Source organism: Sarcophilus harrisii, chromosome 4 (assembly GCF_902635505.1).
Source record: "Sarcophilus harrisii chromosome 4, mSarHar1.11, whole genome shotgun sequence".
In the NCBI taxonomy this organism is placed as follows: domain Eukaryota; kingdom Metazoa; phylum Chordata; class Mammalia; order Dasyuromorphia; family Dasyuridae; genus Sarcophilus; species Sarcophilus harrisii.
In genome coordinates, this window is record NC_045429.1 from 299,950,410 (window position 1) to 299,976,585 (window position 26,176).

General features: G+C 32.4%; 1 protein-coding gene across 2 annotated transcripts in view; it reads left to right on the forward strand.

Moving 5' to 3' along the window:
• SEC14L1 (SEC14 like lipid binding 1) overlaps positions 1–26,176 on the forward strand; it is an 84,562-nt gene that overhangs the window by 41,636 nt on the left and 16,750 nt on the right. For both annotated transcript variants that reach the window (XM_003768676.3, XM_031965557.1), the window contains 10 exons: positions 1,524–1,673; positions 6,777–6,908; positions 7,541–7,669; positions 9,027–9,255; positions 10,908–11,017; positions 12,300–12,489; positions 14,099–14,187; positions 16,066–16,136; positions 22,385–22,556; positions 23,695–23,829. In XM_003768676.3, coding sequence (XP_003768724.2) covers positions 1,524–1,673; positions 6,777–6,908; positions 7,541–7,669; positions 9,027–9,255; positions 10,908–11,017; positions 12,300–12,489; positions 14,099–14,187; positions 16,066–16,136; positions 22,385–22,556; positions 23,695–23,829 — 1,407 coding nt within the window. The remainder of the gene's footprint in view (positions 1–1,523; positions 1,674–6,776; positions 6,909–7,540; positions 7,670–9,026; positions 9,256–10,907; positions 11,018–12,299; positions 12,490–14,098; positions 14,188–16,065; positions 16,137–22,384; positions 22,557–23,694; positions 23,830–26,176) is intronic.

Sequence of the window (26,176 nt, forward strand, 5' to 3'; positions counted from 1 at the left end):
AGTTCAAAACCACCTTTCCTTTTTAAAGGAGAATCCTAAAATCACAATGGCAGGATGGAATACCACAGATAGAATGATCCTGAGAATTAACTTGGAAGTGACCTAAGAACATCAGCTCCAGAATAAAAATCTCAGTACTAACATGCCAACCTTCAGAATTTCAATGTGAGAAACAACCTGTTGACTAGTTCAACAAGATTTTAAGAATAGTAAGAGAAAGGTAAAATAAATGGAATAGTCAGCGACAGAGGAGCTATTAAGACTGGCACAGCGATACATTGATGGTGGAATGGTGAAGTGGTCCAACCATTCTGGATGTTTGTAAGCCAGTGGATAGAGTACTGGGCCTGGACCTGAGTTCAAATGTGACTATTACCCTGGACAGGTTGCTTAATCACTGTTTGCCTTGGAGGCACCTTAGTGGAATTCCAGAGCTTAGCTGAATTCCAGGAAGATCTGAGTGTAAGTCTAACTTCAGACACTTAATAGCTGGGGAACCCAGGGCAAATCACTGAATTCTGTTTGTGTGTCAGTTTTTTCATCTGGAAAAGGAGATTATAAACTCCCTCAGTACTTTGTTGAAGAAAACTCTATTGACAGTATTGGCATGCTGTGGACCATGGGGTCATAAATTGCTGAACATGACTGAATAACTAGACAACACTAATGAAGGAAAAGTAATTAAACTCCCTACTTTCTGACTCAGTAACTTTGTGAGTACTGGGATTATATCCTCCAGGAAGTCAAAGTCAGAAAAAATGGTACAGTATACACAAAAGTTAACACTCTTTATGTTAGGAAAGAAATAACTGAGGAATGACTTTAATAATATGGTGTATAAGTAATGCAGTGAAAAATGATGAATATGCAGAATTAAAAGAAACATTAAGATCTATATAAACTAATACAGAATAAAGCAACAGAACCAAGAAAATAGCATACACTACTCCAGCAATATAAATAGAGCTATAAAAAGAAGTTTTATTTTGTGTAATGGGAAAAGTAATGAAATTCCTGGAGAAGAGATAATGAAACCTGTTATAAGACGCTACAACTGTGCCTGATATTTCTGCTGAAGTGTTTTGTTTTGTTTTTTTTCTCAAAAGATATATTCATTTTAGAGAGGGATAAGTGTAAGGATAAAAGATAAGCATGACACATTATGGGTGTTTTGGTTTTTTTAGAGAGTTAAAACTTTTAACTTATGGTACATGGATTTGTTTTTAGAACTGTTAATCAGTATTTGAATGTAATTGATTTCTTTTGTGATCCTGTTTTATGCATTCAAAAGCATTATTCTGAGAAGGGGATCATTGGCTTCACTAGAGTGCCAAAGAAATCCATGAGTAAATAAAATTTTTTCTTTAATAAAATAAATAATTATAAAGGCTGAAAGGAGCATATATCATATATGTGTGTATGTGACAGATTTCTGGAGTTAATTCTAACACTTAATGAGTTTCTATTATATCCTTCCAAACAGCATTTTTTATTAGGTCATTTTATCCTTTCTTCTTTTGTAGGCCTATGAAAGGAGATTTCCTACGTGTCCTCTGATTCCAATGTTTGTACACAGCGACACTGTGAATGAATATAAGAGTGATGATGGGGCTATTCATGTTATTGAACGACGCTGTAAACTGGATATAGATGCACCCAGGCTATTGAAAAAGGTATTACTAAAGAATACACATATTTATTAACACATGTGGAACTTTTACCAAAATTGACCATATATTTAGCACTGAGAAATTGGAAATAAATGTAAAAAGGCAGAAATACTTATTCATTACAGATTCATACAAAATAAAATGGTAATAAATTCAGGCGGCATAGACAAAAGAGACTTAAATAAATTCTAAATGGAGCAAATTAAAGAAGGAATACTAGAAACAATAATTATGTAAAAAACAATAATTATAAGACAGTATGCCAGAGTTTCTGAGATACAGCTAAATAGGTCTCAAAAGAAAAAAATCATCTCTAAAAACATGTATTAACAGAGCATTAAAAAAAACTAAATTAAATATGCATTTTAAGAATTGGAATCTCAGCAGGTAAATTTAGGATAAGTGCAACCTAGAAAAGGGGAAATATAAATTGGAAACCATAAAGACTATTTAACTCAGGAACCAGATTTAAAACCAGTTCTTTGAAAAAACTGACAAAATTTAGCCAGGGTTATTAAAAGGAGAGCTGAAATTCATATCAACAAAATAAAAAATACACAAGATATCACAGAAAAACCTAGAAGAAATAGAAACTAGAGCTTATGAATGGTTGTATTTTTTTAAAAAAAAATACAAAGGAAACAGGATTATATACCTAAACTAACAAAAGACTAAATCGAGATCTTAAATAATTCCATATCTAAAAAGTAAATAGAACTGCTAGTTGGAGGAGGGGAAGAAATTCCTTATTCCTGATGGATTTACAGGACATTTAAACTTTTAAAGAATAATAAATGCCTATATATTATATGAAAATCATTCTCCAAAATTGATCAAGAAAGCACTCTACTGAATCCATTGTATAAGAAACATATAGGTATAATACCTAAATCAGGAATTGTTTTTTTTTTTTTTTTAAATAGCCTTTTATTTACAGGATATATGCATGGGTAACTTTACAGCATTAACAATTGCCAAACCTCTTGTTCCAATTTTTCACCTCTTACCCCCCATCCCTTCCCCCAGATGGCAGGATGACCAATAGATGTTAAATACATTAAAATATAAATTAGATACACAAAAAGTATACATGACCAAACCGTTATTTCGCTGTACAAAAAGAATCAGACTCTGAAATATTGTACAATTAGCTTGTGAAGGAAATCAAAAATGCATGTGGGCATAAATATAGGGATTTGGGAATTCAATGTAATGGTTTTTAGTCATCCCCCAGAATTTTTTCTCTGGGCATAGCTGGTTCGGTTCATTACTGTTCCATTGGAAATGATTTGGTTGATCTCGTTGCTGAGGATGGCCAGGTCCATCAGAACTGGTCATCATATAGTATTGTTGTTGAAGTATATAATGATCTCCTGGTCCTGCTCATTTCACTCAGCATCAGTTCATGTAAGTCTCTCCAGGCCTTTCTGAAATCATCCTGTTGGTCATTTCTTACAGAACAGTAATATTCTATAATATTCATATACCACAATTTATTCAGCCATTCTCCAAATGATGGACATCCATTCAGTTTCCAGTTTCTAGCCACTACAAAAAGGGCTGCCACAAACATTCGTGCACATACAGGTCCCTTTCCCTTCTTTATAATCTCTTTGGGATATAAGCCCAGTAGTAGCACTGCTGGATCAAAGGGTATGCACAGTTTGATAACTTTTTGAGCATAGTTCCAAACTACTCTTCAGAATGGTTGGATTCGTTCACAACTCCACCAACAATGCATCAATGTCCCAGTTTTCCCACATCCCCTCCAACAATCATAATTATTTTTTCCTTCATCTTAGCCAATCTGACAGGTGTGTAGTGGTCATCTTAGAGTTGTCTTAATTTGCATTTCTCTGATTAATAATGACTTGGAGCATCTTTTCATATGACTAGTAATAGTTTCAATTTCTTCATCTGAGAATTGTCTGTTCATATCCTTTGACCATTTTTCAGTTGGAGAATGGCTTGTAAATCAGGAATTGTTAAAGCCAAAAAGGAACACATTAGACCAATATTATTAATGAATATTGATTTAAAAATTTTTTAGATAAAATCCTGCCAGACTAATAATTTTCCAAGAAATCATTCATTATAACTGGGTTAGATTTCTACTAGGATGCAAAGATGGTTCGTAATCAACATAATTAATCATATTAAAAACAAAACATCCAAAACCATAATTGTCGGAATTCAGATGTAGAAAAAGCCTTTGACAAAGAACAATACTCATTTATGCTAAAAAGTTTAGAAAATATGGCCATAGAGGACTCTTTAAAAAAAAAAAAAATAGAAGTAGTATCTATCAAACAGCAGATTATATACAATGGGGATGTACCAAAAACCTGCACTTATAGAGAGTAAAAGCAAGGCTATCTCCTACTCACTGTCATTTTAAGTAGATCTAATGATGCTAGAAATAGTAATACAATGAGGAGTTTAAGGTTTAAATAGGCAAAGAGGTGACAAAACTATCCCTATTTGCTGATGACATGATGGTTTACTTCAATTTGAACAAAATTGTACTCTGTAAAATAAGTTCATACAAATCAGTTAACGTTTCTATATAATAAGAAATCCTAGAGACAAAATAAATTCCATAAGTTATATCAGGATAAAAGACTCTTAATAATTGCAGTTTTAGTTACAACTATTTAAATAAAGAACAACTTAAATAGGTATTCAGTGCTTATGACTGAGCTATGCTTTTATGATAAAAATTATAATATTGCCAAAGCCATTTTATGTTAAGGGACAGGTCAGTTCTCCGAGAGTCTCCACAGCTGTGGATTATAATATCGGAAAGGTTGCAAGGCAGCCTTTGCTGACGCAGGTGTTGCAGACTGGGAACAAGAAAAATTGGAGGCAGAGAGAAGAGGAGGGAGGTTACAAATAATGATCTGTAGTTCTTCTTTGGTCACAAATTCCTTCCTCCTCCACAGGTCTGAGAGGTCAACTATCCTATGTTCTTCTAATTTATTTATATGTTGATAGAAATCTTAAATATAAAATATATATTTTCTATGTAAAAAAAAAAAACCCAAAAATGGGGAATTGTTAAGGGATAGGTCAATTCTCCAAGAGCGTCCACAGCTGTGGATCATAACAATTTTATAGTTTTAATACTATATAAATCACATCATCAAAGGGAGAGATACTTTACAGAGCTAGGTAAAATAGTAATGGAATTCAATTAGAAGAACAAAAGTTCTTCAATATCAAGGGAAATAATGAAAAAAAAATTCCACAATAATAAAAAAGTTATATGATCTGAGAATTTATTGAGCATGCCATTAAACAGTTAGAAAAGAAGCAGATTATATACCTTTCAGAGTTATGGAAGGGGATGCTTTTTAATTTTTTTTTTATTTTTTATAAAAGCTATTTATAAAACATATGCATGGATAGTTTTTCAACATTAACCCTTGCAAAGCCTTCTGTTCCAAATTATCCTCTCCTTCCCCTCACCCTCTCCTCTAGATGGCAGGTAGTCCAATATATGTTAAATATGTTAAAATATATGTTATATCCTGTGTGTGTGTGTGTGTGTGTGTGTGTGTGTGTGTGTGTGTGTGTGTGTATGCATATTTTTACATTTATTTTGCTGTACAAGAAAAATCAGAAGAAAAAAACTGGGAAAGAAAACAAAATGCAAGCAAACAACAACAGAAAGAGTAAGAATCCTATGTTGTGGTCCACACTCGGCTCCCATGGTCCTCTCTTTGGATGTAAATGGCTCTCTTCATCACTGAACAATTGGAATTGATTTGAATCATCTCATTGTTGAAGAAGATGTGATGAGAGGGGATGGTTTCTTAGCCAAACAGTGGATAGAGGCAATAATAATAAATTTAATAAAATTAATAATAAATTTATTAATAATAAACAATAATAATAATTAAATTGAATTAATTAAATTAACAGTTATAAATAATTATAATAATAAATAATTAACAGTTTTAATTACATGAATTGAAGAGTTTCTGCACAAAGTTAATGCATTCATAATCAAAAGGGAGGCAGTTGTCTGGAACGTTTAATCAAATTTCTGACTCGTTTGGTGTCTAAGATACATAAACATTAAGACCAAAAACCGTTCTCTAGTAAAGAATTAGACAAAGGATATAAACAAATAGCTCCCAAATGAAGAATTACAAACTACTAGCAACTACCTGAAATAATGCTCCAAATTACAACCAATAAGTGAAATTCAAATTAAAATAAACAAAAATAAAAAGTTTTCACTTTATACTCAGCAAAATTGACAAATATGACATAAGAGTAGAATAGTCAGTTTTGGGTTGTAGAAGATAGGTACACTACTGCATTGTTAGTCAAGTTGTACAACCATTTTTGAAAGAAATTTGGGCATCAAGTAGCTAAGATGTCTATCACCTTTGATCCAAAGATTCCATTCCTAGGTATATACCCCAGAGAAGTCATTAAAAAAATGGAAAGCTTTATATGCACTAAAATATCTATAGAAACACTTTTATTTATTTATTTTGGTTGCAATGAACTGGGAAGAAAATAAATATTTGTTGATGGGGAGATAGTTACATGAATTGTGGTATATGAATGTAATGGAATATTACTCTGCTGAAAAAAAAAGACAAAACGTGATATAGAGAAGCATAGAAAGACATGAACTGATGCAAAGTGAAACAACTAGAAAATATGATATGTATAGTGACTGGATAATATAGAATGAAACAACTGTAACCATTAAAAAAAATAGATTTTGCAAAACAATCAAAAACAAGTCTTCCCCCAAAGAAAAGATATGAAATAGTTGACTCTCCTTTATAAAGGGTTATCTTTATGTGCGCAGTACAAAATATATAATGCCTTTTTTTTTTTTTTTTTTTGATGTATTGTTAGGTTTTGCTAAGTTCTCTTTGCTCTTTTTTTTTTCAATCCTTATTTATAAATGTGTGTTTCTTTCAGATGAGGGACTGAGAGGAATATAAAATAAAATTTTTGGTGACGAAAACAAATGTGATCAGTTAAAAATTTATTTTTAAAAAATACTTAAGGGGTTTTACTTCATCCCCACAGCTACTATATTTAAATACTACTAATACAAATTTTTATGGGTTTTTTTAGATTGCAGGAGTTGATTATGTTTACTTTGTTCAGAAAAATTCATTAAACCGCCGGGAACGGACCTTGCATATAGAGGCTCATAATGAAACATTTTCCAACCGGGTCATCATTAACGAGTACTGCTGTTACACAGTGAGTAATCTGGAATGACAGAAAAAGGTCCTGTTAAGTATTTAGTGTTTTGTAACCCCAGAAATATTGTGTTGACAGATTGGCTTCTCCCAGTAAGTTATGTTCATTACCACAAGAATATCCTACTGAATCATTAAGAATGTGATAATTCATTTTTGTTTTTAAACAATCCTATTTCTCATTCTCTTGTATCTCTCATATAGAAAACTTAATTGTTGTCATTGATGAATTCCATTTAATAGGGGGGTTGAACCTAGTCTACAATAGTAATATAACTCTTTTGTTTGTTTGTTTGTTTTTGAGGCAATTGGGATTAAGTGACTTGCCCAGGTTCACACAGCTAGGCAGTATTAAGTCTCTGAGGTCAAATTTGGACTCAGGTCCTCCTGACTTCAGGGCTGGTACTCTATCCACTGCACCACCTAGCTGCCTGCAGTAATTTAGAAATTAAAAATCTGGACTTTTTATCATTTTCAACCAGATTTTATAATTTTCTGGTATAATTTTAATAGGAATAATAGGAATTATATTAAAATCTGCTTCATGCTTTCATTATGGGTTATAGTTTGAATAGCTAATATCCTGTCACTTGCCAGAACAGGTTTTTTGAATGCTTTCTCCCTTGCTTGCAGGTTCACCCTGACAATGAAGACTGGACCTGCTTTGAACAGTCTGCAAGTCTGGATATTAAATCTTTCTTTGGTTTTGAAAGCACTGTGGAAAAGATTGCAATGAAGCAGTATACCAGCAATATTAAAAAAGTAAGTCTTGTCGTGGAATTTTGCCATTTCTCTGAGGTAGTTTCACTTGTCATTCTCTCCTGAGAATGGGTAAATAGAGTAGTTTAGGAACCTCAGAATTTCCCAAAGTGCTATTTAATGAAACTCAGAAGACTTAGTATCATGAGGAGGTGAGTGGCAGATATGGGTGCTAAAAGTCTACGTGGTTAATAAAATTAGGTAGCCCATTTTGTTTTCGATCACATTAAAATCCTCTAGTAGTACCAGGAAAGGAACATGACATTCTTACTTGCTTGGAGACTAAGCAGATTGTTATGTAAAATATCAACTAGTGCATTGGGGAACTATCAGATGGTTTTATAAGTCCTACCACATATCACTGAAGTGTAATGCCTTCTCTAGAAAGCTCTGTCTGTTAAATTTTCACATATAACAAACAGCATAAAAGTTAAAGAATTTTGAAGTATATCTATAATTGGAAAATTACTGAATGATTAATGAATTTGTTTATAACTTGTTTAGTTCAGTATGGGTGGATTTGACATAGCAAATAAAGGCAGGAAGCAATGTTTGTAGTTGACCATGTAGAAAAATCTTGCCCATTTGGACTAGACTTAGTTCTTAGAGGTAATGTAATATAGATAAAAGCTATACCAATAGAATTGGTTTACAATCTTCTAACTCCTCTGATTTTCCAGATGAAGAAACTGAAGCCCAAAAATGTTAAGTGACTTGTCCAAGATTATACATATATTAAAACAACTGAACTCAGAATCAAACCTGGGTACTCTGGCTTTAAATTCAGGCTTCTTTCTATTATACTATGAATACCAATATTAAACTTGGGTTCAGGCAAGTCTTAATATTTCCTTGCTGAACAACTATGGGCAAATGACTTAACCTTTTTGTACCCCATTTTCCTAATACATAAAGTGTGCGCTTTGGACTAGATAATGCTCAGGGTTCCTTCTACCTCTCAACCTACATTTCTGTCATGTTTTTACTATATCTGTATATAGCATATATATATATATATATATATATATATATTCTAGATAGTATATCTCTATAGCATTTTCCTACCTACTTCACAGGCCTGCCTAAATATTAAATAAAATTATAATATGTGTAAAGCACACAATCAACTTAAAATGTTATTTGAACATGTTACTATTATAGGTAATAGTACCTATACTAATACCTATAATACACAGGCCTTTTCCAGAAGGAAGGAATTAAAAATAAAGATAAATAGGTGATTTAATGTACTACTCCATTTTGATTTGTGGCATTCATTTTTGGTAACATATTTTTAAAAATCTTGGGAGAGATGATAATTTATACATCATGCATTCTCTTGTCATGATATGTTTTAAAGGGAAAAGAAATCATTGAATATTACCTGCATCAATTAGAAGAAGAAGGTATCACATTTGTGCCCCGCTGGAGTCCTCCAGTCTCATGCTCCTCAAAGAAAACTTCATCTTGTAATAAACAACCAGTGTCGGCTGCTATTAGCATACCAGATCCACCAACAAAGGAAGGATTGAATAATGAAATTCTTAACTCTAACAGTTCATCTGAGCTTGTAGTTGGGACACCTGATGGTAAGATGTTTTATTCCTAATAAAATTCTTATTTTATTTCAAGAGTTGAAGAGTTACATGCTAAGTGAAGTGAGTAGAAGCAGGAAATCATTATACACGGCAACAGCAATATTATACAATGATCAGTTCTAATGGACATGGCTCATTTCAACAATGAGATGATTTAGGCAGTTCCGATGATCTTGTGATGAAGAGAGCCATCTGCACTTAGAGGACTGCGGGAGCTGATTGTGGATCACAACATAACATTTTCACCTTTTTTTATTGTTTGCTTGCATTTTGTTTTCTTTCTCATTTTTTTCTTTTTGATCTGATTTTTCTTGCGTAGCATAATAAATGTGGAAATATGTATAGAAAAAAAAAGAGTTGAAGAGTTAGAAGTCACCCAAAGGGCAATGGAGAGGGGTATTATGGGAATGAATAGGAGTGTAACTCATTACCAACAAAGAATTATAAAGGAGCAGCATTGCAAAGAATATCACCAGAGAGATATATGGCCTGAAAAGGAGATAGCGTAGTCATCCATGAGTGATGATGACCAGATGATGTGCTGTATTGATATTCATGCACTATTAAGAGGAAAACTGACCCCCCATCGAGGACCTAAGGGAAGATGTAATTGTTGTATACAGTGAGTTTCACAATTGGAAGAAATATGTACATCCAAGTGTGATTCTATGCTACATATTGATTGGGGGGGAACCTAGTAGAAAACTGGAATATTAATCCAGAATAATTTCACTAGAAATGCTCAAGGGTTTGATTGCTTTATTTGTTGCAATTGGGAAATTTGTTACTTGATTGCATGATGGACATATTCCCTCTAGTGAAGCAAAATCCTAAGTGACTGATTAGTTTTATTACTTTTTTCCTAGAGTAGAGCATACAAATAGTGCACAGTGGGGAGAATGCTTTATTTGGAATCAGAGGAGATAGCTAAAATATCATGGTTCTATATAACTTTCTTATCCTAATATATCCTTCTATACAGTAACCTATTCCTTTTTAACAAAGAGAAGGAAAAACTATTGAGCAAAATTAAACACCATATCAGCTAAAACTATATGCAATGCTTCATAGTCATCCTCTTTTCCCCCCGTCTGTGTAAAGAAGGAAGTGCCATTACCATATTTCTTCTTTAAGGCCAAGCTTGGTCTTTAAGATTATGCAGTATTTAAATTTACTTTTTTTTCCTTTGTTTTTATTTGCTGTAGCAATTATGGATGTTCTCACGATTTCTGTTTATTTCATATTGTATTAGTTTGTATAAGTATTACCACAGTTCTCTATGTTCCTATTTATTGTTTCTAATGGCACAATAATATATTACATTCATATACCATAGTCTGTATAGTCATTCCTCAATTGACAAGCATTTGCTTTATTTCAGGTTTTTTTGTTGCTATGGGTATTGTGGTATAGATAGCACTTTTTAGTCTTTGATCTTCTTATGTTGTATGTCTAATAGTGGGTATCTCAGGGTCAAAGGGTATGGACATTGACACTTTTTTAGCATAGTTCCAGATTTTAAAAAAAGGTAAACGTTTTGAATCTGCTACTCAATAGAAATGCCAAAATTAAATTTGTTTTTCTTCAAAAGTATTTGGGTCTTCCATCTAAATTAATAAAGTTGTCTAAATTATTTGTTTTAGACAAATTGGATGCAGACTACATCAAGAGGTATCTGGGTGATTTGACTCCATTACAGGAAAGCTGCCTGATCAGGCTTCGACAGTGGCTCCAGGAAACCCATAAGGGCAAAGTAAGGAATGAGTAATGGAGTTGAAATTCCTACTTTCTTAAAGCAAACCTAAGAAGAAAAATATAATTTAATTCAGGGAACTAACAGTCCTACTCTTAGTTTTTTATCCTTATAAAGAACATGTCTATTGGTGTTTTTCCTCTTAAATATAAAAGTGATTAGATCAGTATTTATTTCATATAGTTCAGAAATGCTTTGGGACCAAGCATGTTGTGACATTTTCCTATATATAGTTTGTCATGTTTATTACATAAAACATATTACAGAAAATTTCTGTAACCTAAAAAAAGATCCAACCACTAACTTAAAGTAATAACCTATTCAGTTTTTGAACCCTAGTTTAGGATTCTTTGAGAACTTTCATCAAGGAGATTTTTAGTATTAAAAATACTTTAATATCAAAAATTAATGTAAAACATTAGTTTTAGAAATCATACAGTTAAATTTAGTAGTTCCATTGACTCTAATACTACTATTTCCACCACTTCTAAATCCTCTACTTAACCCTTGCGTGGTCAACTTGAAAAGGCTGTGAATTCCAAGTTTTCTACTCTTCCATTCCTCCTCTTTTAAAGATTTAGAAATCTGTAGTGACTCTTATATTTGTGGAGAATGAGAGGAGTTCAGTTTTGTTTATATGGCTACACTTAATAAAAGAAGATAGACATTCCATGAAATTCGTCTACTGCCATCACTATCAGACAAATACTTGGACTCTGTTGTCATTTGTGTTATATAAACTTGATGCTACTTAACCTATCATTGACATATTAAATATTTTTGGAGGATTTTAATAGTGATATGGAATTAACATGTTCATCAAATGAGCAGTGATACACATTTCAGTAAGATGATTCACAAAGAGTAGAAGGAAGTACACTTAAGAGGTCAGAAGAGGAAAAGCATACTAGTTTATGTGAAAATCAGCCCACAGATGTTAACACATTTTCCAGCTTTAAAAACTAGCAACATGTCCAAATATGTTACAAAGAAATGCCAGTGAAGGTTTCTGTGGGATCAATATTATTTATCTGGCCATGAAACACTTGCTATTTTAGAAGCTATTCATAGGTATGTCTTATGCTGTGCTAAAATCAAATGAAGTAGTAAAAGAATCCTTCAATGGTAATAATTCTTATTTTCTTAAATGATGTAAGAAAGGTTAATTTTTCTAAGAATTATTCTATACTAGTCCAATCCTTGGATTAGGAGTGATTCTAAAATCTGCTTCTCTTGGCATATATGTTTTTCACATTGATTAGAATCTAATTATTCTCTATAGATCCCCAAAGATGAGCATATATTACGTTTCCTCCGTGCTCGTGACTTTAATATTGACAAAGCTAGAGAAATCATGTGTCAGTCATTAACCTGGCGAAAGCAGCACCAAGTGGACTACATTCTTGATACATGGAACCCTCCCCAAGTACTTCAAGATTACTATGCAGGAGGCTGGCATCACCATGACAAAGGTATGGGCTGTATGGTATTTTTACTGCAATTTTAAATGTATTTTGGTAGTTCTAACTTAGAATAATCAACAGTTTGATTCAGTTGGCAAAATAGGTCTCATTTATTTTCTCAAAACTAGTAAATACCAGCCTGTTATTCTTTTCCCAATAATATAATTTAAAGTAATGAAATTAATATTTAGGACATAAAGTATATCTGCACTGATCTAATTCTACTGGTTTAGTTTGTTTTCAGCCAAAGCATTTTATTTCTATTATTTCCTTCTCAGTTAAATAGGTGTTATTGTGTAGAATTTAACAAAAAGCTACAGTCTTACAGTTCTCAACTTATCTATTAGTTTTTCATTCAGTGTTATTCTTGTCCATTTCTTTCTATAACTTTTCTTTGGAAGATCCATCCAGTATTCTGGAGACTTTCAGGCTCTAGTTATTTAAGTCTTTCTTTTTTTTTTTTTTTTTTTTTTTTAATTTAATTTAATTTTTTTTTTTTTAATAGCCTTTTATTTACAGGTTATATGTATGGGTAACTTTACAGCATTGACAATTGCCAAAACCTCTTGTTCCAATTTTTTCCCTCCTTCCCCCCACCTCCTCCCTCAGATGGCAGGATGACCAGCAGATGTTAAATATATTAAAATATAAATTAGATACACAATAAGTATACATGTAAGTCTTTCTTTCTTAAATTCAATGACATCTCCAGTGAAATCAAGAGAACAACAATAAACAAAGTGGAAAAAAGATAGGAAAAGGTGCAGCTTTTTGCCCATGCTTCATTTTTCACAGTTCTTATTTCCACCCTAGCATAGAAGAACAATTATAAGTCAAAGGGTTAATGCAAAAATATAATACTTCATGTAGGAAGGTATGTAACTTAGAAAGATAAATTCTCAAAGAGGGGAGGTTATGGGAAAGTTAACACTATTGCTTCTTTAAAGGCTAAGTGTAAGGGCTTTATTCCTGCCATAAAAATTAATAAAAATGAGATAGTTTAGTCTTTTTCTCATTTTAACATGTTAGGAAATAGAAGCCTAGAAAGGCCCAGGATCATTGAGTGAAGTAGTGAAGTAAAGTTAAGAGCCTGGAATTAGAATACAAGCCATCTCTTTCCTAGGCCAGAGCTCTTACCACTTATTTAAGTAGTGCTGAAATGCTTTTGGGCAAAATGTAATATTTTCCTGTATATAATTTGCCATGATTCTCATGTAAAACACAGAAAATTTCCATAGCATAAAAAAGATCCAACCAATACAATTATAGCCCTTTTCAGCCGTTTATAGTTTATTTAATAATTAATAGGTTTTTTTAAATCCTAACTTAGGTCTCTTTGAGAACTTTTATCAAGGATCTTTTGTAGTATTAAAAATAAAGTGACTTTAATATTTTAGATATGATGCAGTTAAATTTTATTAGTATCCTTGACTTGACTACTAATCTTAAACTTAATACTTCATGGAATTATGTGGTCAGTTTTAAAATATCTTCTTATATATAGCAAATTCTCAGTAGAAAATGATTGCTACTTTTAGTAGAGGGAAATAATGTACAACTTAACTAGGTTATGGGAGAGAAGGTTTATGACTCATTTTCCAGTCTCTCTTTTTCTTAGATGGGCGTCCACTCTACGTGCTTAGGCTGGGACAGATGGATACGAAAGGTTTAGTTAGAGCACTTGGAGAAGAAGCTTTGCTGAGATACGTAAGTGTGTGTATGTGTGTGTGTGTGTGTGTATGTGTGTGTGTGTGTGTGTGTTAATATTTATGTTTAAAAATTCTTGTTAGTATTTTATTACAATGTTAATATCACCAGAATGTTACATTATTGTATGCTATTGCTAGGTACTAGAAATGCAGACAAAAGTGAAATAATGCCTGCCTTCAGAGAGTTTACATTCCGTCAGGGGTGAGAGAGAGAGAGAGAGACAGAGAGATAGAGAGAGAGTGTGTGAGTGTGTGTGTGTGTGTTTGTAAACAAAAGATATATACAAAATAGATAAGGAAATTTTGGGGAGAGTAGAGGAAGACTAGCAACTGGAAGAGTAAGAAAGACTTTTTAGAAAATAGTGCTTGAGTACCTTGAGTGTTTAAGGTACTTGGGTTTTAACAGGTAGAAGTGAGGAGAGGGAGGACATTTCCTGGGATGGAAAACAGTCAATGCAAAGATGAAGAAATGGGAGATGGATTGCCATTTATGAAAAACAGTAAGACCACCAATTTGATCATGGGGAACATGAAGGGGAGGAAAATATAATAAGGCTGCAAATTTAAATGTCAAACAGACTATATATTTAATCCAAGAGGTAATAAGAGAATGGTATGTTTAGACTGACAAGCTATGTGGAAAAAAATTTTGCAATAAGGAGGTACTTTAGTTAGGATGTTCATTAAATAGACTTGCATTAATACAAGGGATGGGCACTAACAACCTAGGTCAGAGTGATAGCTCTGTAGGTAGAGAGATGGGAGAGATATTTTAAATGTAGAAATTACAAAATTTGGTAATTAGATATTAAGCATAAGTAGTTGAGAAATCTACCAAGGTTGGAAACTTAGCTGACTGGAATCAAGAGTAAGTTTATAGGGAGAAATAATAAGTTCTGCTTTGGACATTTTGAATTGAGATGCCTGCAGAACATACATCTAATAGGCAGTTGGTGATGTGATGATGGAGCTAAAGAGAAATATTAGGGCTACATATATAGATCTGGTAGTCATCTGAAGAGGAATTAATACCTGGTGAGATCTCCCTGACAGAAGGGAGGCAGGCAGACAAAACCTTGGTATACCCACAATTAGAAGTTGTGAAAGGGATGGGTTCTAGTACAAGAGAAGGAAAGATCAACTTTTTCACCAAGAGAAGACAGTGTCATAATTCCACATTTAAGTTATATGGGATGATAGAAATATCCAGATTGTATGCTTGAGAAACTTAATGTACTTATATTTTTGACGTTTATTGGATGTCTAGGCTAAGACAATGTATGATGCCAAAATGCCCTCACATTTAGGAGTATTCTAACTCCATTCTGAGGATATATGAGGAGTTTTAAACTTTTTTCTTTTAATATTTGTTGATTAATGTAAATACGATATCATTTTGGATAGCTAATAATTTGTAAAATATAGTATGTGTCTATATTTCCATGTAAACAAAATATCCTGGTTTTTGTATCCAGAGATAACTGCTTTTGACATTCTTGTGTCCTGTATATATGAATGATAAAAAGTACTATATTTAGAGGCAAGGAACCTCAGTTTTAATCATGCCTGTGCTACTTTTTTTCTGCCTTTGTGACCTTGGGTGAATTTCTTAGGACTTAGTTTCTTTATCCCTGAGATGAGAATTTGTTGTATTTAAAGACCAACAGAAAACTCTTTTAACTCTAAATGTATTTTCTAATGACCCATAAAATATCTAAATCTATGACTTTAAGTGCAGATGTTCTTGTATATTATTATTTGTATAGCAAATAGCATCATTCTTAGAGAACATTAATTTTTATTGTCCTTTCATCATAATTCTGTAGTTATGCCTAACAAAGGTAAATATTTTTGTGGGTGTTCTATAAATACACAGGTTCTCTCAATAAATGAAGAAGGATTAAGAAGATGTGAAGAAAATACAAAAGTATTTGGTCGACCTATCAGGTAAGCATAGGATTTTGTAATTGTATTTGGCCAAATAAGACTCTCTATTAAATAGTTTGAGAGTTGTTCAAAGCAGTGTCTAAACAATCTATAGAAAAGAGTAGTTTTTGAGTTCTAAAAGTTAAAAAGGAGATGAAAATAAAAATTTTTCAAACTTGTGGGCATTATCATAGCGTGGGAGTAGAGGAATGTAAATTTATACTTTAAGGAAGTACAAAGCAGAGGTGGAAATTATTGCATATATTTTAGTATAATTCATGCATAATATATCTATTTTAGTTAAAATAAAGTTCACAAAGTGAAGCTAGGATGAAAATTCCTTCCAACTCAAAATTAGCTAAATACTGTGATATGTGCAAAGTCAAATGTAAGTTAGTGTGTGTTCAATTTAACTTTAGCATGATCTACCACAGTAGTGTTTTCAAGTAATATAGATTCGTAACACAAATGAATTATATATATTTGTGCTACTAGCTATACACTTTGAATGTGAAGTATGTGAACTCACTCAAGAAATTTTTATGCATAAGTAAAGAATATAATGTCTTTATTATTTTTCATCGTCATTAGCTTTGGTAAATCCTATATAGCAAATTGGATAAATATATAATTAGATTAAATTAGTAGCAGAAACATAGAACTATAAAGGAAGAAAGTCCAAATGATGATTTATTATTATAGTTATAATTTAAGATTCACAAAGAGGAAAGTCCTCTGTTTGCTTTTTTTTTTTTTTTTAGGTTTTATATATATATATATATATATATATATATATATATATATATATATATATATTCATTTTTTATATATTTCCATATAAATCTCATTGGGATAGAAAAATGAAAATAACAGGGAAAATCCATGATGAGAAAGAAAGGAAAAAAAAGGTGAAAGTAATATGCTTCAATCTACATTCAGTCTCCATAGTTTTCTAACTGCAGGTGGCATTTTCCATCCAAAGTTTATTGGAATTGCCTTGGATCACTGAATTACTGAAAAGAGCTAAGTCTAACATAGCTGATCATCATCTATTTGCATTCTACAAAAGACTTAGCTAAAGAGAGCATGAAACCCAATAAATTTAAATAGTATCTTGAAAATGTACCTACAGAATTAATGAGCTTAAGCAGAAACAAATTTTTGGCATCAAAACTATGTGGTACAAAAGGATTGTTTGTATTATATAAGACTGTTTATGGAATTTCCTAGATATAAAAACTTTGATTTAAGAACAAGTACTATGTGTACTGTTGATTTGTTTTAAATGGTGCTTGTTGAATCATATACAAAATAGCTTCAAATGTTCTTATAGATGTGGTGGAAAGAAATGAATAAATGAAAAAGCATTTATTAAGGGTTTACTGTGTTAAATGCTGGGGATACACAGAGATAAGCCAGACATTCCTTCTCTCATAGAGCTCACAAGTGTGAAATGGGGAAACAATGTAACATGTAGGAGGTTTCAGGTACAAATCAGAGGGAAAGATCTAGTGGTTCTTAGGGTGCAGTAGCAACGTACATAGTGTAGTACCTCTTTTTAAATATCCTTTCCCTTGATTACATGTGTGATCCATTTTTGATGTTCATGTTTTTGACAGTGCCAAGGACTTTGGTGTCCAGATGTTTAACTGTCCTCATACAACTTGAACTCAAAGCCTTTCACCCTCCTAGTTGCTCTCTTTGTCTCTTCTTGATGCTCTGCAGTTTTCCAAACCAGGGTTTTCAGACCAGAACACTTTCAAATGTGGTTTGATCAGGTCATCATCATCATCACTACCATCGTCATAACATTTATACATATTATTCCAGGTCTTAAGTAGCTCTGGCTGCTTAGAAGACTGGGGCCTGTGTCATCTGCAAGACATTTATTAGGTCACATCTCCACAGGTATTGCTTCCCTGGACAGAAACTTTGGAGGCTAGTCTGGAAAAGTGGGTAGATATTTTTCCCCCCTGAAGCTTCTTGGACCCAGAATCTGAGAGAAAGTGGTGGTGGAGATCATGATAGTGTTTTGATTAACCTGGCACTTGCCACTTCCTATCTATCCTTTATAAAAGAAAATTGCCTATGTGTCTGAAGAACTTTGCAATCAATCATTGGAAAAGCTAAAATCTTATTTTGCTTCTCAAAGAGATGAAATAAATGAATGCTCAGGATACTCGTTTTATATCATATGTATAATATGATATTCAAATATATTAGGGAAGATTTGTTGGTTTTGGCTGCCATAATTAACTTTGCAGAGCAGTCAGGAAGATAAAATGTGTCATTATATGTGATTGTAAACTTTGTTGCTTTGTTGTCTTTCATTAGAAACCAATTGATATTTTTCATATTAGAAATTAAAAGTTATAAAAAATTTTTAAATACTTATTTTAAAATAATAAACCAATTACACGTTGTAAAAGGAAAATATTTTCAAAAACAAAAAAAATTTACTGGCATTTTTTTTTACTTATTTTTCTTAATCTCCTTAATGTCTACCTGTTTTATAGAAGATAGCTGGATTCTCATACCTGCTTTTGTATTCAATCTGTTGTGATATGATTTTGGTTAAAGAAAATCTAGTCTCATACAGATATAGTTGAAAAATAGAGGTATGTTTTAATAATTTTGACCTCATGGTCCCCCTAAAAAGGGGTCTTTGGCAACCACCCTTGAGGAGCCACTGCTAGATGTTCCTAGCCATCTCTAATAATTCATTCTAGTATTTTTCCAGGAGTCAAAGTTCACTGATTTATGCTGTTATTATTTTATCTGAATTTACACACTGTTCTAGGAATCAACATTGATGTGATGTGAAATGGAAAATTTAGAGATACAGATAATTCACCAAATTAGATTTTTGTGTATTTCTCAGTTTTAAATTTTAAAAATTCTACCCTTCAATGAAGTGGAAAGTAAAGCTCTACTTCCTAATAACTTGTCTACAAAATCAGTTCTTGTTTTATTTTTAAACTCTAGATATTTCTAAATATCAATGAATATATAAGCCATAGACTAATTATATATTTCACACAAAATATTAAGTTGGAAAGGACTTTTGCAGCCATCATCCAATCCATGCTTGAAAGGAGAAGCCCTGTTATGACATATCTCTGCTTTATGAAGTGATAACTGCTTGTAATTATCATATAGCCTAATGAGACACAGCTCCTTCTACACTTGGACAGCTCTAATGGTCAGAAAGTTTTTTCTGATATGAAGTCTGACACCAACTTCTACCCCCTACACAATCTTCTTTCCTATATTTAAAATAGCAGCCCCAGATCTCCCTCAATCTTCTCTTTTGCTAACTGATCATACATATTCTCTTCAACTCTCCTCATACAACTTGAACTCGAAGACTTTTACCCTTCTAGTTGCTCTCTTTGTCTCCTCTCAGTGTTCTGCAGTATTCCAAACCAGGGTTTTCAGATCAGAACTCTTTCAAATGTGGTTTGATCAGGTCATCGTTATCATCATCATCACCACCATCATCATAACATTTGTACACTACTTTAAAGTTTTCTATGCCCTTTTTAAAAAAAAGTTCTCAAAACCATGTGAAGCAGAAGCTACTATTTTCTTACAGGAAATTGGAGTTCAGAGATTAATTGATTTGCTAGGGTGGCACAACTATTACTGAAGCAACATTTGAAAGCTAATCTTTCTGAGTCTAACACTGTCTATTGTGAGTACAGTGTCATCTCTTTTCCTTCTAACTTTTCTTCCTAACTTTCCTGTTGAGGATATTACCATTCCTTCCAATCACCCATGCTTGCAACCTAGGTTTCATCCACAAGTTCTTGTTCTCATTTATTCCCTGTGTTCAACCAGTTGCCAAGTCTTGACATTTCTACCTTCATAACAATTTTCACTGACGCTGTGTCCTCTGACACTACATCTACCCTGTTTCAGACCCTTCTTATATCATCCCTGATCTATTATAATAACCTGTTAGTTGATCTCCTTGTCTGAAATGTCAGTTCATTTTCCATTCAGCTGTCAAACTCATCTTTGTAAGACAAAAGTCTGGCTCTATGTGATTTTCAGGATCAACTATAAAATTCTTTGGTCTTTAAAGCCCTTTATTACCTGTCCTCTTTCTATTGTTACAATATTGCATACCCTACCGCTATCCACAAATTTTGTGAAGCCTGACATTGGCCTCACATATGACATTCCATGCCATAACTCCTAGCATTTTCACTGCCTTTCCTCCATTATTTTCTTCTCATCTCTGTCTCCTGGCTTCCTTGACTGTCTTCAAGTCTCAGCTAAAATCCTTCAAGCAGCTTTTTCTAATCCTTAATCTGAGTGTCTTCCCTTCAGAATTACCTATAATTCATTCTGTATATATTTCATTTGTACATAGTTATTTACATTTCGTCTACCCTATTAGGCTGAGTTTTTTGAGAACAGGGACTGTTTTTACTTTTTTTTTTTTTTAAATGTTATCTGCAACACATAGCAGAGTATCTGAGATAAAGTAAGTAGGCTCTTAGTTTGTTGATTCCTCATTATTCTTTGACTAAATATAGATCTTTTGATCATTCCAATGGAAATTGCCTACCAAGTTGATATTGAACTATAAATAATCCACTTTAATTATTATTAATTATTAGTCCAGACACTTAGCCATCTTATCCATAAAATAGGGTATAACAACTGTTTTACTAAAATTTAGGTAAACTTCATGTACAAGCTTCCTGATCCATCCAGTTTACTAATCTTTTCAAAAAAGAAATTGAGGTTTACCCTGACATGAGCTGTCCTTCATATGATGTTAAGTGGTCTCTTTGTAATCACTGCTTCCTTTGCTAGATGTTCCTAGCCATCTCTAATAATTCATTCTAGTATTTTTCCAGGAGTCAAAGTTCACTGGTTTATGCTGTTACTATTTTATCTGAATAAGAAAAATGAATAAACTTGTGATATAGGATATTGAAATAAGCATTTGAGCCATAAAGTCATTGTGGCATAAGGCGAATAAATAGTACTCTGATTTTTCTTCTTATGGATAAAGGAAAACAGTGTGTACCAGTTTCGCTATCTACTTCTCAATATTTAATGACTTGATTATAAAGTTATGAATGAAAGAAGTCACATAGATGTAAACTTCCTGGAAATCTCATGCCTCTTTATATGATTAATATTTTCTTTGAAACAATGAACAGTGAATCACATCACACACAAAAAAAAACCCCATCAAATTGCTATCTTAACAGATGGGAAAAGACTTGCTATTGATGCATGAATCATTTATCAACCAATTCTCTTGTGTGTATTCAGACCACTATTTTGTTAGACTAAAGTTCAGAATTAGTTAAAAATATGATCAATCAGAAGGGCTATAAAGTACATTAAACCAATTATAATAATTTTATATATAATCTTAATTCAAATGAATCAATTGTCATTACAAGGAGACCAAAAGAACTGCTTATTATTTTATCAGTTAAAGATATCAGATTTGTAGGGAATTTCCCAATAAAGTCCATAGATTTTAATAAATTATTATTTTAAAGAGTTTTGTCTTTTTAAAATTGTATAAAACAAGAACTCAGAAAATTGGCAAGACAGTTATAAAACAAAAAGAAAAGGATTTCACATCAGTTTCGGAAAAATTGGAAACTGCTGTGTGATGGAGTTCTATAAATATGTATTTGTATATTCATATGTAGATTTGTCTATAAGGGATTTAGCAAAGGGATTAGCAAAGAGGAGAGAAGGGGAAGAAAAAATGTGTTTGTGTGTGTGTGTTCAATGCATACTTATTTTAAAATTTTGCTTTTGGGAGCTTCCCAGTGAAGAAACTTCCTTTACTTAGACTAGCAGCTGCTAGACAACTTCCATATTTAGTGGTTAAGGTACTGTTTTTGAGTGACTTATACCTAGTTACATAGCTGCTATGTAACAGAAATATCTCTGATAAGATTGAATATATCGCCAAATAAAAGTTTGCTGGTAAAATTGTAGAACATGTACATAGATATAAAGAGCTTTGCCAAAAAGGGGGGGAAAAAGTGCCTTCTAAATTGTGAAACAGATATTAACAATTGCAATTATATACTTGCCCAGGATAACATAGCTAATAAATATCTGAAATTGAATTTGAACTCAGGTTCTCCTAATTCCAGTGCTAATTTATCCACTGTGCCACCTAGCTGCCCTGATAATAGATTTTTAATTGAAAGAGTCCTTAGACATCAACTGCTACTACATTTGTAAATGAAAAAAAAAATTTTTTTTTTTAATATTGATAGTTCATGGACCTGTCTGGTAGATTTGGAAGGATTGAATATGAGGCATTTATGGAGACCTGGGGTGAAAGCACTACTCAGGATCATTGAAGTTGTTGAAGCCAATTACCCTGAAACATTGGGCCGCCTTCTTATACTCCGAGCTCCAAGGGTATTTCCTGTCTTATGGACACTGGTAAGTTTGAATACTAAGCTTTATCATATGAAAAACATACGTAGGATTATACTTATGTGGTAGTAAAAAAAAAAAAAAAAGCAGCATGGAAAGAATTTTTTGAAGATTTTAATTTATAGATAACTTTTATTAAGAAAAATAATGTTTGGTGAAGACAAGAGTTTAGGTATATTTGGAGAGAATATGGGGAAGGGAGGATGGGAGACTAGTTTCTTTGATTACTTAGGCTTGCTTAATTCTGTTTCCTGGAATTGAGCAGTAGCAAATGATGTTTGTGCTACTCAGAGGTTATCCCTACTTCTGGAAGAGGACAAATGATTTGCAGAGGTAGAAGCTCTGTACAACATCATCAAATTAGTTCTGTCATACCAATAAATAGATTACATTCTGACAGTAAAACAAGAGGGTAAAGTACTTTGCCCTGTTGAATAGCTTTTCTTTTATATATATATATTTACATGGGACATTGAAAGCAGCATAATCTGCTTATTAATTCTCAGATATAATTCTGTTTTGTTTAGTATTGCCCCAGTAGACCTGGGATTTGATTCAGTAGTTTTATGCAGTCCTTGATAGCAATTGTTTTTTTCCTGTTTCAGGCTTGTAAGTAACAACATTGAAAATGAAGCAGATATATGTTTTTGATAAGCAAGTCTTTAAGATCAGGCCACATGAGCTTTCTGCTTCAAAGTGTTTTCATTTCTTCCTTTAATCCTTCCTTTCTTCTTTTCTTTTTCTCTTCATTTGGTTTATCTTTTTCTGATTTGAGGAGACCTAGAATCTTGTGATCTCTTCCTCTTACTGATTTCTATGGGGAAAGAAGAGAGTCCTGTCAGACTAGTCCTTTCCTTTGAACAGAGCCAGCAGTCTCAAACATCTTTTCACCTTCCACAACTCTCACTCTTTACCTTCTGTGATTAAAAAAAAGCATTAGAATAAAATTAATTAAAAAAAATAAAAAACAAAAAGAATAAAATTAGTTGATTTTCTGCACAACATGGTACCATGCTAAAGTACTTTATGGAAAAATTGTGTAAAACTATTAAAGATTAATAATAGTTTTACATATAAAAGTTAAGAAATATAATTTTAAAAGTCTAGAGACTTGCTAGAATGTTCTCTTTTTTCTTGTCCACAGGTTAGCCCATTCATTGATGACAACACAAGAAAGAAGTTCCTTATTTATGCAGGCAATGACTACCAGGGTCCAGGGGGTTTACTGGATTATATTGATAAGGAAATTATCCCGGATTTCCTGAGTGGAGAATGTATGGTAAATATTTAAGCCTGTAGAATATTAGATTCCTTTCCCCCACCTCTCTACACCCCTCCCCCCCCCCAAAAGAAGGGCAGTTATTTATTTTGCATAAGCACTTATTTTAATTTAGTGGATTTTGTTGAAGTATCTCCTATTTAGTTTTATTTTTGGTAAATATTGCAAGTTTGCCAAATGCTAATTTCTATATTGGCAAATATGAAAGTTCTTCTGTACTGATGATATAGTTTTAAGCATATAGAGCTGCTACTTAAAACCAAATTGTAATTCAAATAATATTTTTAAGTCTATCAAAAGAATTTCATATTTAAAAGTATCCTAATGAAAATCCTTTTGAGTATAAGAATCTTTGAAAATCAAATAATGAAACAGCAAATAAATCTTATATATAAATCTACTTTTTAAATTTAAGCTCCTTGAGAGTGAAGATCATTTCATTATTTTATCTTAGTATACCCAGCACCTAGTACTATAACTGGCACATGATAGATTAGGTGCTTAATAAATGCTTGATTATTGACCAATTGATTCACATGTTGGATTTTATTATTCTATCATTGAAAAATATTGTTGAGTTATTTTCAGTCATGTCCAACTGTTTGTGACCTTATTGGAAGTTTGGGGTTTTTTTTTTTTTTTTTTTGCAAAGATATTGGTGTTGTTTGCTGTTTTCTTCTCCAGCTTATTTTACAGACAAAGAAACGGGAAGTAAACAGAATTAAGTAACTTGTCTAGTGTAATGTTCTGGTTAGCTTTCTTGAGGTCCTTCAAATGGGCCTTGGTTTCAGTAGAATTATCCCCATGTGAATAGTCAGGAATAAAATCTAAAATCTTATTATCTCCTGAGCAAGCTAAAAAAAGTGGTAGATTATGAGTATGTAACTGTATTGGTTTGTATTTTGGATTTGGGGGGAGTTGATTTTTAAAAAGTTCTTTGAAAGATATACTATTGAGAAGATACTTGTTTTTAGGCAGTAGTAGTAATCTTTCACATCTTACAAAATTAAGATGAATAATAATTCCATAACCTATAGATATTTCTATAAAATAAAAATATTTTACTTTAAGGTTTTTTGTTTTGTTTTGCTTTGTGATGAAAATTCTTGCTTCACAATTCATTTTCCCTTTTACCCGTCAGAATTTTCAATTTTATGCTATTTCTTCTCCTTAGTCACTTAATTTTATATTCTTTTGAGTCTTTTTTTTTTCTTAAACCTTAAGCCATGATGCAATCCTTAATTTTTTTGTGTGTTTTGGAAGTAGGCTATATTTTGGCTACTCTTGAATAATTCCAGCAGAACTATTTTTTTGGCTATATAAATACATATCCTATAGGATGTTAGGAAATCTTTGTTATACAAACCCCATCATTTTATGATTATTAAAACCTGAAGCATACAAAAGGTAAGTGATTTTACCCCAATAGCTGGACGGTGATAGGGTCACACAGTAGCTATTAAAGCTAACCTGAAATGAAAATTTTCTCTGATTTGGTATATGCTTATCACTATAGGAAGAAGTTCTTGGCCCTGGATGTCAAGCATCTATTAACTAAACACTCACCCTTTTAAAATGTAAATACTTTGAATTTGCCTCATTTGTTTAAATTGGGATCACAGGAAATGATTTGCCCAAATGGATAAGCCACTTTAAAAAAAAAAAAAAAAAGACTCAAATCGACCTACTAATTTATCATTCCTGCTTAGAGGAAAATACAGCTATCTAAAGGGCAGAAACAAGAAGCAATTAAATTAAAAGTCCATAATTCATCAAATAATTACTATGTCACACCATAAGAGCACATCTGTAGAAACGGGTAACATCTTTTATATATGTAATAAATGGCTCCTATCTTGTTGCTTATTTATTGAAAAAGAATACTAGCTGCAAACAGATTTTGGCCACATTTATTTTCTCTATAGCAATCCCTTTGATACTCATAAATATCACTTTATAGCTAATAGGGATAGTCATATTTAAGTGTATACCTCTTTGTTCCTCAGCTATATTATTCACTCTAGTATTTCAGAATAGATAACTTATTTTAACTCACTAGTCAATGGTACTATATTGATAGCTAGATGATACAATGGATAGAGTACTAGATCTGTAGTCAGGAAGATCTGAATTCAAATCCAGTCTTGGACATTAAACAGGTTAAGTTGTCCTTCCACACTTGTGCTCTTATAACTCATATAAATTATGTAATTTTGTCAGTTAAAGATGCACTATGGCCCCAGTGTGATTCTCAATCACATGTTTAAGCTGCAATATTTATTTCTATAATTGCTCAAAATATGGTGGCCATGATTTACTCCTTGGAGTCTGAACTTAATGAACTTTG